At 39.6% G+C, this 13,917-nt stretch overlaps 1 protein-coding gene across 1 annotated transcript in view; it reads left to right on the forward strand.

Moving 5' to 3' along the window:
- The window catches only part of LIN7A (lin-7 homolog A, crumbs cell polarity complex component), a 199,422-nt gene that overhangs the window by 78,162 nt on the left and 107,343 nt on the right, over nucleotides 1-13,917 (forward strand). The window contains exon 2 of the mRNA XM_007953166.2: nucleotides 7,194-7,312. Within this exon, the coding sequence (XP_007951357.1) occupies nucleotides 7,194-7,312 (119 nt within the window). The remainder of the gene's footprint in view (nucleotides 1-7,193; nucleotides 7,313-13,917) is intronic.

A 13,917-nucleotide genomic window follows, 5' to 3' on the forward strand; every position in this document is an offset into this window, starting at 1 on the left:
TTGTGGGGCTGGCGCGGGATCGGGCAGTGTTTCATTCTGCTGTGCATGGGGTCACTATGAGTTGGAAACGACTCAACGGCACTTAACAACAACAACTCAGGATTATGGGGTTTGTTAGGGAAATAACAGCTTGCAATTTAGGATCAGGAAGAACTCAAGGTATAGTTCTTCAGTCAGAACAGCTTCTCCTCAGCTGTGCCCATAGGCATCACTCTCTCTGGCTCTTGGCCTTGCCTCTGCCCTGCTCAGGCAAGTGTTACAAAGTTCTTAAGCTCCACTACTAAGTGCCCAGAGGTATCCCACTCTCAAGCAAGCCTCAGGCCAAAGGCGCTCAGCTCTCTCCCTCCGTGGGTCAGAGAGCCTCCCTCTTCGAAGTGCCTCAAGACACACTACTCCACCAAGACTCCTGCTCAAAGGTGCTCAGGTTTCTCACACCACTCCATGGCTCTGCACACCCACTGTAGCCACCTTACTCCATAAGCCAGGAAACCCACCATGCCACTTAGCACTGGTCTCCTTGTCCTGCTGCTGTCATTTCTCTGTCAGGCATGCTGCCATTTCTCACTGTCTCATGCCTTTTCTGGTGTTACAGCTCTCCATCTTCTGGGTCTAGCAGGTTCTCAGCCCAAGACCCAGGTCCAAAGGACATGCTCCACTCCCAGCTTTTCTTTCTTGATGATAGTGAGGTCTTTCCTGTGCTCTGGGATTGGCTCTTTTTTAAGCCTGCATGATATCAAAGCTGACCAGTCCCCTCGTTATGGTTCCATGCACCTGATTTACTAGCAGCAAGTTATTCAGCTCTCTTGATGGGTCACAAGCACCTTATTTGCACACTTCTACCCAATCATTGTGTGAGAGTCACAAAGACTATGGCTAAAAGGGCTATATTCAGTAAGTCACTGCACCACAGATCATTTGGTTTACTGTCTCTTGAAATGGAAACTGAACCAATAATTTCAGAATCACTTAAAGCATTGACTTAAAAGGCACATTCCTGGCCTTATCCTTACACCTCCTGAATCAGTGTCTCTAGACATGGAGCTCAAGAACTTAAATTTTAATCAGCTCCTCAGAAGATTCTTAGGACATTAATGCTTTAGAGTCATTAATCTGTAGCAAAGGTTCTCACCCTCGCTCCCCTTAAAATCATGCAGGAACTTCACATGCTCATGCCAACTAGGACAGTGATTCTCAACTTGGCTGCACTTAGCATCACCCACAGAGCTTTACAAGGCCCCATGAGTAGGCTCGACCTTGTGTGCAGGCATCTGTGTTTTTTAAATTTCCATAGGTGATTCAGTAAGGAGCTCTGGTGGCCCAATCCATAAAGCACTTGACTGCTAACTAGAAGATTGGTGGTTCAAACCCACCAGCTGCTCAGTGGAAGATGGAGCAATCTACTTTTGTAAAGATTTGCCACCTCAGAATCCCAATGGGGATCACTTTGAGTTGGAATCGACTTGATGGCAGTGAGTTTGGCTTTTGTGACTTTAGGTGATTCAGTATGAAGCTACATTTGAGACACAACTGTTCTAGAGATTCTGATTTAATTTGTTTGGGGTGAGTCAAAGATATTAATAATTTTTAAATGTATCACAGATAATTTTAATGTGCAGCATGGGCTGAGAACTACTAAATATCCAGGTTTGGTGTCACTTTCAACTTTTCTGAATTTTCTCCAGTGGATGCACTGATATATTTCAGCCTACAGGTTTAGGCATATTCTCTTCTCCCACTCTAGACCCAAGGCAATCATGAACAAGCCTGATATGGACATCTAACCCCTACCATTCTGAGACTTTAATTAATTTATTATTCATTCAACAAATTTCTACCAGATATGACACATGAACATCTAATACTTATAAAGTATTCTGCAATGTATTGTGGACACAGTAACAAATAAGATGCTGTCCTGGATATTTCATGAAGCTCATAGAAATATCACACAAGTGTTACAAAGTTCTTAAGCTCCACTAATAAGTGCCCAGAGGCATCCCACTTGCTAGTAAGCCTCAGCCCAAAGGCGCTCAGCTCTCTCACCGATAATCATGTAAGGCAGCCAGGTGTTTTGAGTGCCCGAGGCAGGCTGGGTAAGTGAGCTGGGTGCACAAGGCAGGTGGGTGTTTCAAGTGCCTGGGGCAGCCAGGTAAGTGAAGCAGGTGTGCAGGGCAGGAGAGGGTTAGAGCAACTGGGGGAATGGGCAGTGGGAAATGAGCAGAGTGGTTTGGAACAAATAAGGGAGACAAACTTGTCTGTTGGTTTGTCGTACTGTGCTGGCTTGCATGTTGTTGAGAGGCTGGAGGCTATGCCACTGGTGTTTCAAATGCCAGCAAGGTCACCTATGGTGGACAGGTTTCAGAGGAGCTTCCAGACTAAGACAGACTTGGAAGAAGAAAGAGGCCATCTACTTCTCAAAGAATTAGGCAGTGAAAACCTTAGGAATAGCAGTGAAACATTTTGTGATATATTACTGGAAATATTTATGAATAGCCCTGAAACATTGTCCAATGCAGTGCCAGAAAATGAGCCCTTCAGGTTAGAAGGTACTCAAAGTGCAACTGAGGAAGAGCTGCTTCCTCAGTAGTTGTTGTTTTTGTTGTTGTTAGGTGCTGTTGAGTCATCTCTGACTCATAGCGACCCGTCCTTGGGTTTCTGAGGCAATATCTCCATGGAAGTAGATTGCATAATCTTCCTTCTGAGGCGTGGCGGGTGGGTTTCAACCACCAACTTTCTGGTTAGCAGTCAAGTGCTTTAGGCACTATGCCACCTCAGAGTAGAGCCAACCTTAATGATGTGGATAGAGTAAAGCTTTGGAACCTCCATGTGCTGATGTGGCACTTCTCAAGATGAGAAGAAACAGCTGCAAATATCCATTAATAATTGCAACCTGGAATGTACAAAGAATGAACCAAGGAAAATTGGAAGTTGTCAACAATGAAATGAAATGCATAAGCGTGGATATCCTAGGCATTAGTGAGCTGAAATGGACTAGTTTTGACCATTTTGAATCAGACAATCATGATCTACTATGCTGGAAATTACAAATTGAAGAGGGATGGCGTGGCATTCATCATCACAAAGAATGTATCAAGATCCATCAAGAATGTATCAAGATCCATCTTGAAATACAATGCTATCAGTGATAGGAAAATATCCATATGCTTATAAGAAAGATCAGTTAATACTACTACTATTCAAATTTACATACAAGCCACCAAAATCAAAGATGAGGAAATTGAAAATTTTTATAACTTCTGTAGTCTGAAATTGACCAAACATGCAAACAAAATATGTTACTTATCACTGGTGATTAGAGTGCAAAAGTTGGAAACAAAGAAGAATCACTAGTGGTTGGAAAATATGGCCTTAGTGATAGAAATGATGCTGGAGATCACATGATAGAATTTTACAAGAGCAATGACTTATTCATTACAAATAAGTTTTCTCAACAATACAAATGGTAGCTATACATGTGGACTTTGCCAGACAGAGTACATAGGAGTCAGATTGACTACCATTGGCAAGAGCGATGGAAAAGCTCAATATCTTCAGCCAAAACAAGGCCAGGAGCTGATTGTGGAACAGACCATCAACTTTTGTTTTGTTCTGTTGTACATAAGGTTGCTATGAGTCAGAGACAACTCAATGGCACCTAACAACAACAATGAATGTATGGGAGTGAAGGAGGGAGCTATACATATGCAAAAGAATTACTGTAGGAAGTAGTATTTTTACTACACATGAGTGAACACTGTGGAAACACAGATATGATAGTAACTAATCTGACTTGGAGAAAGTTGATGAAGACATGTCTGAGGAAATACTACTTTAGCTAACTCTTCCATACATGACCTAAAACACCTACCATCACATGATTTCTATCTACTTCATCTCTTACCACTCTCATCCTAGTTTCAGCTTTAGCCGTACTGAAATCCTTTCTCTTCTTTGAATGTCCCATGCTTTCTTGACAAGCCTTCAATCTGCATTTGTTTCCTTTGCCTGGTATAGTCTCCTTCTTACCCCTGCCTGGACCTCCTGTCTAGGACTCTGTTTAGCTGGTACATCCACAAAGTCAGGTCCTCCCTGACTTCATGAAAGACAATTAAGTGTCTTTGCTTTATATCTGTGTATCAGCCTGTAGATTTTTTTTTTTTTTTTTTAATAGCACACACCTTCTTAATTTCATTCCGTGACCCTTTAGGTTTGTAAGTTTCACGAAAACAAGAACAATGGTTGTCTTTTTTACCATTGTGTCTCTCATATCCAGCACAGTACCTGGCATGAATGAATGAATGATTCGCATTCCAGGAACAGGGAGCAATATGTGCAAAGCCATAGAGAGCTGGGATTCTGTTGCATGTCCTAGCAAAAGCAAATGTATGACTATGGCCATAGTATGAGATAATCAGGAGGAAGTGTCCAGAAATGAGTTAGAAGATCTAGATTGGTAAGGGCACATTATATAATCTTAAGTGATCTGAACTTTACCCTATAGGCAGTGAGAAGCCAAAGAAGGTTTTAAGTGAGAGAGTATATGATGAGATTTATCATTCAGGACAATCACTGTGGTAAACAGTGTAGAAGATAGACTGAAAAATAAAAGACTAATTTAAAGAACAGTTAGGAGATCAGAGGAGAGATGATGAAGGGCATTCTTCAACTAGTGAAGTGAGGAGCTTAATTCAAAAGACATTTCTGAGACTGAATCTATAGCACTTGCTGAATAACTAACTGTATGTGGTGATTGTTGTTGTTGTTGTTGTGTTTGCCATCGAGTTGGAAACAACTCATGGTGACCCCTCCTTGGGTTTCTGAGGGGCTATCACTACAGAAGTAGATTGCCATCCTTCCTTCCAAGGAGTGGCTGGTGGGTTTGAACCACCAGCCATCTGGTTAGCAGTCAAATTCCTTAGGCACTATGCCACCAGAACTCCCAACTGTATGTGGTAGTGAGTGTGAAAAATAAGATGTAGTCTAACTTCAGAGACAGGCTGAGTGGGGATACTATTAATGAAAACTATTACTGGAATATAGAAAGAGAGGAAGTACTTTCACAAAATAATAATAATAATGAGTTTAGTTTTAAACATATAGAGGGTTCTATGCACTTTTGGGAGCTCTGGTAGCGTAGTGTCTTAGGCACTTGACTGCTAACCAGAAGGCTGGCAGTTCAAACCCACCAGCCACTCCCCAGAAGGAAAGTTGGGCAATCTACTTCCTTAGTGATATTGCCTCGGAAACCCAAGGAGGGGTCTCTATGAGTCAGGTCTGACTAGATATCACATAACAACAACAACAGGCACCTTTGGACACCTAGGTAAAGGACTATGAAGTTTAAAACTCATAAAATTCCCAGTTTTGTACTTTATTGATTTTTGGATGTGATTGGTATTGTCCATTTGACTTTTGTGACTTCCAATTTTTGTATAAAAATGCAGACTTTGGAAACTGGTGATGTCATGTTGATTTCAAGTATGCTACTTTGGGCCATACTGGGCAATCAAAAGAACTACTTCAAAAGAGAATCTCTATTAAACTCACTTTCTCGTTATTTGAAGAGATATTTACACCAACTTCCATCCTCACTTGAATTCTGAGGTGGTAGAAATTTTATTCCTGGTACCTAGAGATGATATTCCTTTCTCTTTATGTTGTGAGCTGCATGTGGTCAGAGAGGAGGTGTGCCTTATTCATATTAAGCTTAATGTCAGGTATAGCCAAAACTCAAATTATTAATGGATGGATGAGTAAATAAATAAATTTATGGCATAGATATGGGAAACGTTCTGGAGCTAATCATCTAGGAATGAAAACCCTCCTATCCTACTACATAAATGTCAAAGTGAATTTTCAGTGAGATTGACTGCAGCAACACAAGTAGAAGAGTTTGCCATAGGATTTTTTTAATGGCCCTTCTTTGTATCATTTTCTTTGGACAGTCTGTTAGGAACCACACAAGGAATTTTAAGCTTGTGACTATACAAGATTCCATGTTTACTGATACATTAGCTTTTGATATTGTAGAATGAAACAAAAGTATTTATATTAATATTGAAAACTCTTTCTTTTACTTGGTCCTATGTTTAAGAAGCTGGAAAATAAGTACATGTTTGAATTTTTATTTGAGGAAGGAAACTTTGTGGACCACATGATGAGTCTGGAGGAGAAAATATTATTCCAGTTGTCTGAAAAGAGGTGATGAGCACTTGGACTAAAGAATGGCTATAAAATGGGGTAGTCTATTCATTAATCAGGGAACCCTGGTAGTGTAGTGGTTAAGTGCTTGGCTGTTAACTGAAAGACTGGCAATTCAAACTCACTAGCCACTCCATGGGAGAAAAATGTGGTGGTCTACTTTTGTAAAGATTTACAGCCATGGATAGCTTGTGTGGCAGTTCTACTCTGTCTTATAGGATTGCTATGAGTTGTGGGTTTTTTTTTGGGGGGGTGTCATTCATTAATTTATTGATCAAATATTTATTTACTGTCATACACTAGACTTTGAGAGATTGCAAACAAAAAAACAAACTCACTGCCATCAACCGTCAATTCCGACTCATAGCAACCCTGCTGTAAATCTTTACAGAAAAAGATTGACCCATATTTCTTCCATGGAGTGGCTGGTGGGTTTAAACCACTAACCTTCTGGTTAGCAGTCAAATGCCTTAAGTACTGAGCCACCAGAACTCCTTTGAGAGAATCCAGTGGTGACCAAAACCAGACAGGTTCCTACCATCAAGGAGCTTACAAACTAGTGGAAATTATGCACATTTATCAAACTATCTTACAAAATGTGAAATTGCTGCTGTGATAAATATGACATGGGAATTGAAAGGTCAAAATAATAATAAAAAAAAATCTTAGAAGTAATATTGACAGGACTTATTTGTTTGTTGGGGTACCACAATAAGTAGAAGACATTTTAAAGAATAGTCAAACTAATTTATTAAATACTATAAAAGAAGGTGTATTAAGTGAAAAATTTTGTGGAACATAAACATTTCTCGTGGCATTATGCAAAGGACCTGTTACCAAGAAATGAGATTGATAAGCTATGAATTATAAATTTTGATTTTGTAATAGATTCCTCTTGCCTTTCATAGTCACTATTCATTTGGAATAATACTACTTTACTAATAGATACAATTTACTCTAGGTCTCTCTTTCCTTTTTTCTCCCCCATTCAGATGTTGCGAGAGCAATTGAACTACTGGAGAAACTACAGGAATCTGGAGAAGTACCAGTGCACAAGTTACAATCCCTCAAAAAAGTGCTGCAGAGTGAGTTTTGTACTGCTATTCGAGAGGTATGACACTAAGATTTTAATAATGATGTTCAGCCATATGTCTTCTGAATGGAAAACATGTTTCTTTCCATACAAACTGTTGACATAGTTAAGATGAGAGCTACATCTTAACTTTCTGTTTTTAGCTCCTTAGATGGATGATAAAATATGTTTTAATCTGCTAAATTCTTAAATTAGATCAAGTCAGGATTTATGATAGCAGTGAAGTGATTGTCTCAGCAAGTAACTGTTGCATGGAATCTAAATTAATGGGTGGTTAAGTGTAGCCACCTGGAAATTCAGGTAAAAATAGTGACAATTAAAGGAGGCTGAGGATTTCTTAGAATAACTCTCAACTAAATCACAGGTAAATTGGAAAGAGAACTGTACTGACAAAATACATAGTTACCCAAATATTTTTGTCTAGTGTAATAATGGAAAGTCTACAAAAGGGTTGATTGTTGTTGTTAGGTGCCATCAAATCATCTCCAACTCATAGTGACCCTATGTGCAGCAGAACGAAACACTCCTGGTCTTGTGCCAGCTTTACAATCCTTGCCACACCTGAGCCCATCGTTGCAGCCACTACGTCTATCCATCTTGTTGAGTGCCTTCCCCTCTTCTGTTGACCCTCCACTTTACTAAGCATGATATCCTATTGCAGGGATGGTTCCTTCTAATAACATGACCAAAGTAAGTGAGACAAAGTCTGGCCATTCTTGCTGCCAAGGAACATTCCGGCTGCAATTCTTCCAGGACAGATTTGTTAGTCTTTTTAACAGACCATGGTACTCTTAGCTTTCTTCTCCAACACTACAACTCAAAAACATCAACTCTTCTTTGGTCATCCTTATTCATTCTCCAGCTCTCACATGCATAAGAGGCTACTGAAAATACCATGGATTGGGTTAGGCACATCTTAGTCTCCAAGGCAACATCTTTGCTCTTCAGTACTTGAAAGAAGTCTGTTGCAGCAGATTTGCCCAATGCAATGTCTTCTGATGTCTTGACTACTGCTTCCATTGGTGTTGGTTGTAGAACCAAGTAGTATGAAGTCTTTGACAACTTCAATCTTTTCTCCATCCACCATGAAGCTGCTTTTTGGACCAGTTGTTAGGATTTTTGTTTTCTTTATATTGAAGTGTAATCCATACTGCAGACTGTGGTCTTTAATCTTCATTAGTAAGAATTTCAAGTCATCCTCACTTTCGGCAAGCAAAGTTGTGTCATCTTTGTATTGCTGGTTGTTAATGAGTCTTCCTCCAATCCTAATACCACATTCTTCAGATAATCCAGCCTCTTGGATTATTTGCTCAGCATACGAGTTGAATAAGTATGGTGAAAGGATACAGCCTTAACACACTCCCTTCTTGATTTTGAGCCATGCAGTATCCTCTTGTTCTGTTCGAACAACAGCGTCCTTGGTCTATGTACAGGTTCCTCATGAGTATAATCAAGTGTTCTGGAATTCCCATTCTTCCAAATGCTATCCATAATTTGTTATTATCCACACAATTGAATGCTCTTGCCTAGTCAAGAAAACATAAGCAAGCATCTTTCTGGTATTCTTTGCTTTCAGCTAAGATCCATTTGACATCAGCAATGATATCCCTTGTTTCATGTCCTCTTCTGAATCCAGCTTGCATTTGTGGGAGCTCTCTGTCAATATACTGTGCAACCATTTTTGAATTATGTTCACTAAGACTTTACTTGAATGTATTATTAATTATAATGTTGGATAATTTCCACAATCTGTGGGATCACCTTTCTTTGGAGAGTATACATATATGGATCTCTTCCAGTCAGTTGGCCAGGTAGCTGTCTTCCAAATCTCTTGGCATAACAAAATGAGTGCCTCCAGTGGGGCACCTGTTTGTTGAAACATCTCCATGAGTATTCTGTCAATTCCTGGAGCCTTGTTCTTTTCCAGTTCCTTCAGTGCAGCTTCGACTTCTTCCTTTAATCCCATTGGTTCTTGATCATATGCCACCTCTTGAAAAGGATGAATATCGACCAGTTCCTTTTGGTACAGTGATTCTGTGTATTCCTTCCATCTTCTTTTGATGTTTCCTTCATCAGTCAGTATTTTGCCCATAGAATCTTTCAATATTGCAACTGAAGGTTTAAATTTTTTCCTTAGTTCTTCCAGCTTGAGAAATGCTGAGTGTGTTCTTCATTTTTGGTTTTCTAACTCCAGGTCTTTGCACATTTCATTATAGTAATTGGCTTTATATGGTCAAGCTGCTCTTTGAAATCTTCAGTTCAGCTCTTTTATCTTGTCATTTCTTCCATTTGCTTTAGCTCCTCTTCATTCAATGGCAATATTCAGAGTCTCTTCTGACATCCATTTTGGTCTTTTCTTCCTTTCTCATCTTTTTAATGACCTCTTGCTTTTTTCATGGATGACATTCTTGATGTCATCCCACAATTCCTCTGGTTTTCGGTCATTGGTGTTCAATGCATCAAATCTATTCTTTAAATGGTCTCTAAATTCAGGAGGGATATTATCAAGGTCAAAATTTGGCTCTTGTTGACTTGTTTTAATTGTCTTCAACTTTGGCTTGAATGTGCATATAAGCAAGCAAGTTGATGGTCTGTTCCATAATCAGCTACTGACCTTGTTTCGGGTGAAGATATTGAACTTCTCCATTACCTCTTGCCACAGATGGAGTCAATCTGATTCCTGTGTATTCCATCTGGTGAAGTACATGTGTATAATAATCACTTATGTTGTTGATAAAAGTTATTTGCAATGAATAAGTCGTTGGTCTTGCAAAATTCTATCATGCGATCTCCAGCATTATTTCTATCAGTAAGGCCATATTTTCCAACTACCAGTAACTCTTCTTTGTTTCCAACTTTTGCATTCCAGTCACCAGTGACAATCAACATCTTGATTGCATGTTCTGTCAATTTCAGACTTCAGAAGTTGGTAAAAATCTTCAATTTCCTCATCTTTGGCTTTAGCAGTTGGTGTGCAAATTGAATAATAGTTGTATCAACTGGTCTTCCTTGTTATGTTATGTTGTGTTGTGTTGTGTTGTGTTATGTGCCGTTGAGTCGGACCTGACTCATAGTGACCCTTCCTTGAGTTTCCAGGGCAGTATCACTACAGAAGTAGATTGCCTAACCTTCCTTCCGAGGAGTGGCTGTTGGGTTTGAACCACCAGCCTTCTGGTTAGCAGTCAAGTGCCTTAGGCACTACGCTACCAGAGTATTATCTTATCACTGACAGCATTGTACTTTAGTACAGATCTTGAAACACTCTTTCTGAGGATGAATGCCACACCATTCCTCTTCAATTTGTTATTCCCAGCATAGTAGATCATGTGGAAATGGCCCAAATCAGTCTGTTTCAGCTCACTAATGCCTAGGATATCAATCTTTATGTGTTCCATTTCATTTTTGATAACTTCAAATTTTCCTAGATTCATACTTCATACGTTCCATACTCCCATTATTAATGGAAGTTTGCATCTGTTTCTACTCATTTGGAGTCATGCCACATCAGCCAATGGAGGTCCTGAAAGCTTTACTCTATCCATATTGGTAAGATTGTCTCTACTCTGAGGAGTCAGCTCTTCCCCAGACAAATTTTGAGTGCCTTCTGACCTGATGGGCTCATCTTCCAGCACTGCATCGGACAATGTTTCAGGGCTATTAATAAGGTGTCCCAGTAACATATCAGACAGGAGTTCATTGCTATTCATAAGTTTTTACTGGCCAATTGTTTGAGAAGTGGATGGCCTCTCCCTTCATCTGAGTCTGTCTTAGCCTGGAAGCTCCACGGAAACCTGTCCACCATGGGTAAGCCTGCTAGCATTTTGCAACACAGTAGCGTAGCCTCCAGCCTCACAGCAACATGTAAGCCATCACAGGTAAGACAAACTGACAGGCAAATTTGTCTTCCTTAGTTGTTTCTAACCCCTCTGCACCTGCCTACCTCAGGCAATTGCCTTAAAATAGAGCCACCCCCAAGTGGAAAGCAGCCTCCAAGCCCTAGGCCCACCTACCTCAGGCCCTCGCCTTAATATAGAGCTGCCCCCAAGCAAAAAGCAGCCCCCAGCCCCAGGCAGGGGTTGATAGTACCCCTAAAAACAATGTTAGTGAATGTTTCCCTGGCTAACGGTTTAAAGAATCCTAAATTGAAACAAACGTATTGAAATGACTGTTTTACATTGGCTTATGGTGGAATTAATAGACTCCACAACAATGGGTTTAGTTTTGGGGCTTATGCTGGAATATACTAATCAACTAATGAATTTAATTAGTAACAAGAGAGTTCACTTGAAATATATATTCTATATTATTTTATTCAGTAAACTTGCTTCCCTGTCCCCATCAGGAACTGAGTAATATTTCATTATAGAGTCCATAAATCTGGCCTCTTTGCCTTGCTAGTGATCTCCAAAGATGATTTCTCCACTGTCATCCTCTCTAAAACTGGTTCAACCAAGTGACTGCTTGAAAGTATGTTGTTGCAGAGGACATATACCACCCAAGGAAAGCTTAATTCAACCTTGCTTTCTCTTTGCTCTACCTGTACTCTACTTGTAGAGTGTGTGTCTGAAGTGGAATAATGAAGTGGGCTCCCCAGAGGCAGAGACTGGCTAGGGCCTCACAGGCCCTGGTAAAAACTTTGGATTTAATTCTAAGCCATTGTGAGGAGGATAAAAGTGTGGTACAAGAGTAGAAATAAGATACCAGTGGAAAAGTATTGAATAGACCAAGTGAGAGATGGTGGTAGTTTGGACAAAAGTTGTAGCAGTGTAGGTAGTGGGAAATGGTCAAATTCAGTCTCTTTTGGGAGTGAAGTTGTTAAGGATTGAATTGGGTCCCCCCAAAATATATGTTGTAAATCCTAGTCTCTATGCCTGTGGTGATAACCCCATTTGGGAATGACCTGTCTTTGTTAATGAGGTGGAATTAGTGTAGGGTGTGTCAAGTCAATCTCTTTTGAGATATAAAAGAGATTAAACAAACAAACCAGCAAGTAGAGATGGAGAAATAAAGACACCATGCAACATGCAGATTGTCCAGAAACAGAAGTTCAGAAGAGACAAGAGCCTTCCACTAGAGCCAACTGACAAAGGCTACCCTTAAAGCTAGCACCCTGAATTCAGATTTCTAGCCTCCTAAACTGTGAGAAAATAAATTTATGTTTTTCAAAGCCACCCACTTGTGGTATTTCTGTCATAGCAGCACTAGATAGCTAAGAAGTCAATGACAATTACTGATGTATTGGATAAATAAAATTTGAGAGAAAGAAAAGAATCAAGTATTCCTAGATTTGGACTGGATAAATTATAATATAATGAGATGGAAATATTTGAGGATGAATCAAGTATGGCAAAGACTATAAAGAGCTCTCTTTATGGCATAGTAATTTAGTGATGCTTTTTAGATGTCCAAGTAGAGAGATATAAAACCAAAAAAAACAAACTCACTGCCATGAAGTCTAACCTGACTCATAGCGACCCCTCCTTGGGTTTCCAAAGTGGTATAACTATGGAAGTAGATTTCCCAACCTTCCTTCCAAGGAGAGATATAGAAGGCAAAAAAAAAAAAAAAACCTCACTACCGTGAAGTCTACTTGACTCATAGCAACCCCTCCTTCCTTCTGAGGAGTGGCATAGAAAGGATAAAGTGAACAATAATAATCATGAGGAAAGTGCTGCTCAGAAAAATCAATGATACTGGACCAAAAGGGCAGCATTTGCCCAAAAACAAAGTTCAGAAGATAGGAAGGGGCAGAAAAGAAGGAAATAGAAACAGGGAACCCAGGGAGAAAGTGGTGAAAATGTTCTGTTGAGGAGATTGCAACTAATATCACAAAACAAAATGTGTATAAATTACTGTATGAGAAGCTAATTTACTCTGTATACTTTCAACCAAACCACAATAAAATGTTCAAAAAAAAAAAAGAGAGATCATAGTTATTCTTGTGAAAAATGTAGCCATTTTAGTGACAAGCTAAAATGCTATTACACATTAATAGAAATTCAATTATCCAACAATCGTAGAAATTTTTGCAATAAGAGATTCCGCATTTAAAAAAAAGATATGATAAACTGAACTGTTTCTAGAAAAAGGCAACCAGGATAATCATCTGATGAGATGTTAAAGACTCAGTGACACTTAACCACATAAAGAGAAAAATCATGTGGAACATGACTTTTGTCATCCATATTTGGCAGGATCAAAGCATGGTAATCATGCTTGCTCAGTGGATGATGAATAGATGAAATCACACTTGCTCAAACTACAGGTGACTAGCAAGACCCAGCAATGAACACATTTGAAATATAGGAAATTACCTATAACAGCAGCAGAGGCTAGGCAGTCATATATCAGATCATTTTAGAACAAGGATTTTTAACATAAGTTCATATATAGGCCTCATGTTGTAGATGAAATAAGAGCAATAAATAAATAAATAAATAAAATTACATCAAAACCAAAAAAACCAAATTCACTGTCATCGAGTCAGATCTGACTCATGGAGACCCCTCTTTGGGTTTCTGAGGCAGTATCACTATGGAGGTAGATTGCCCAACCTTCCTTCCAAGGAGTGGCTGGTGGGCTTGAATTGCCAGCCTTCTGGTTAGCAGTCAAGTGCCTTAAGC

The sequence above is a fragment of the Orycteropus afer genome, unplaced genomic scaffold (assembly GCF_000298275.1).
Source record: "Orycteropus afer afer isolate SDZICR_OR568_19922 unplaced genomic scaffold, OryAfe1.0 scaffold00375, whole genome shotgun sequence".
NCBI lineage: Eukaryota > Metazoa > Chordata > Mammalia > Tubulidentata > Orycteropodidae > Orycteropus > Orycteropus afer.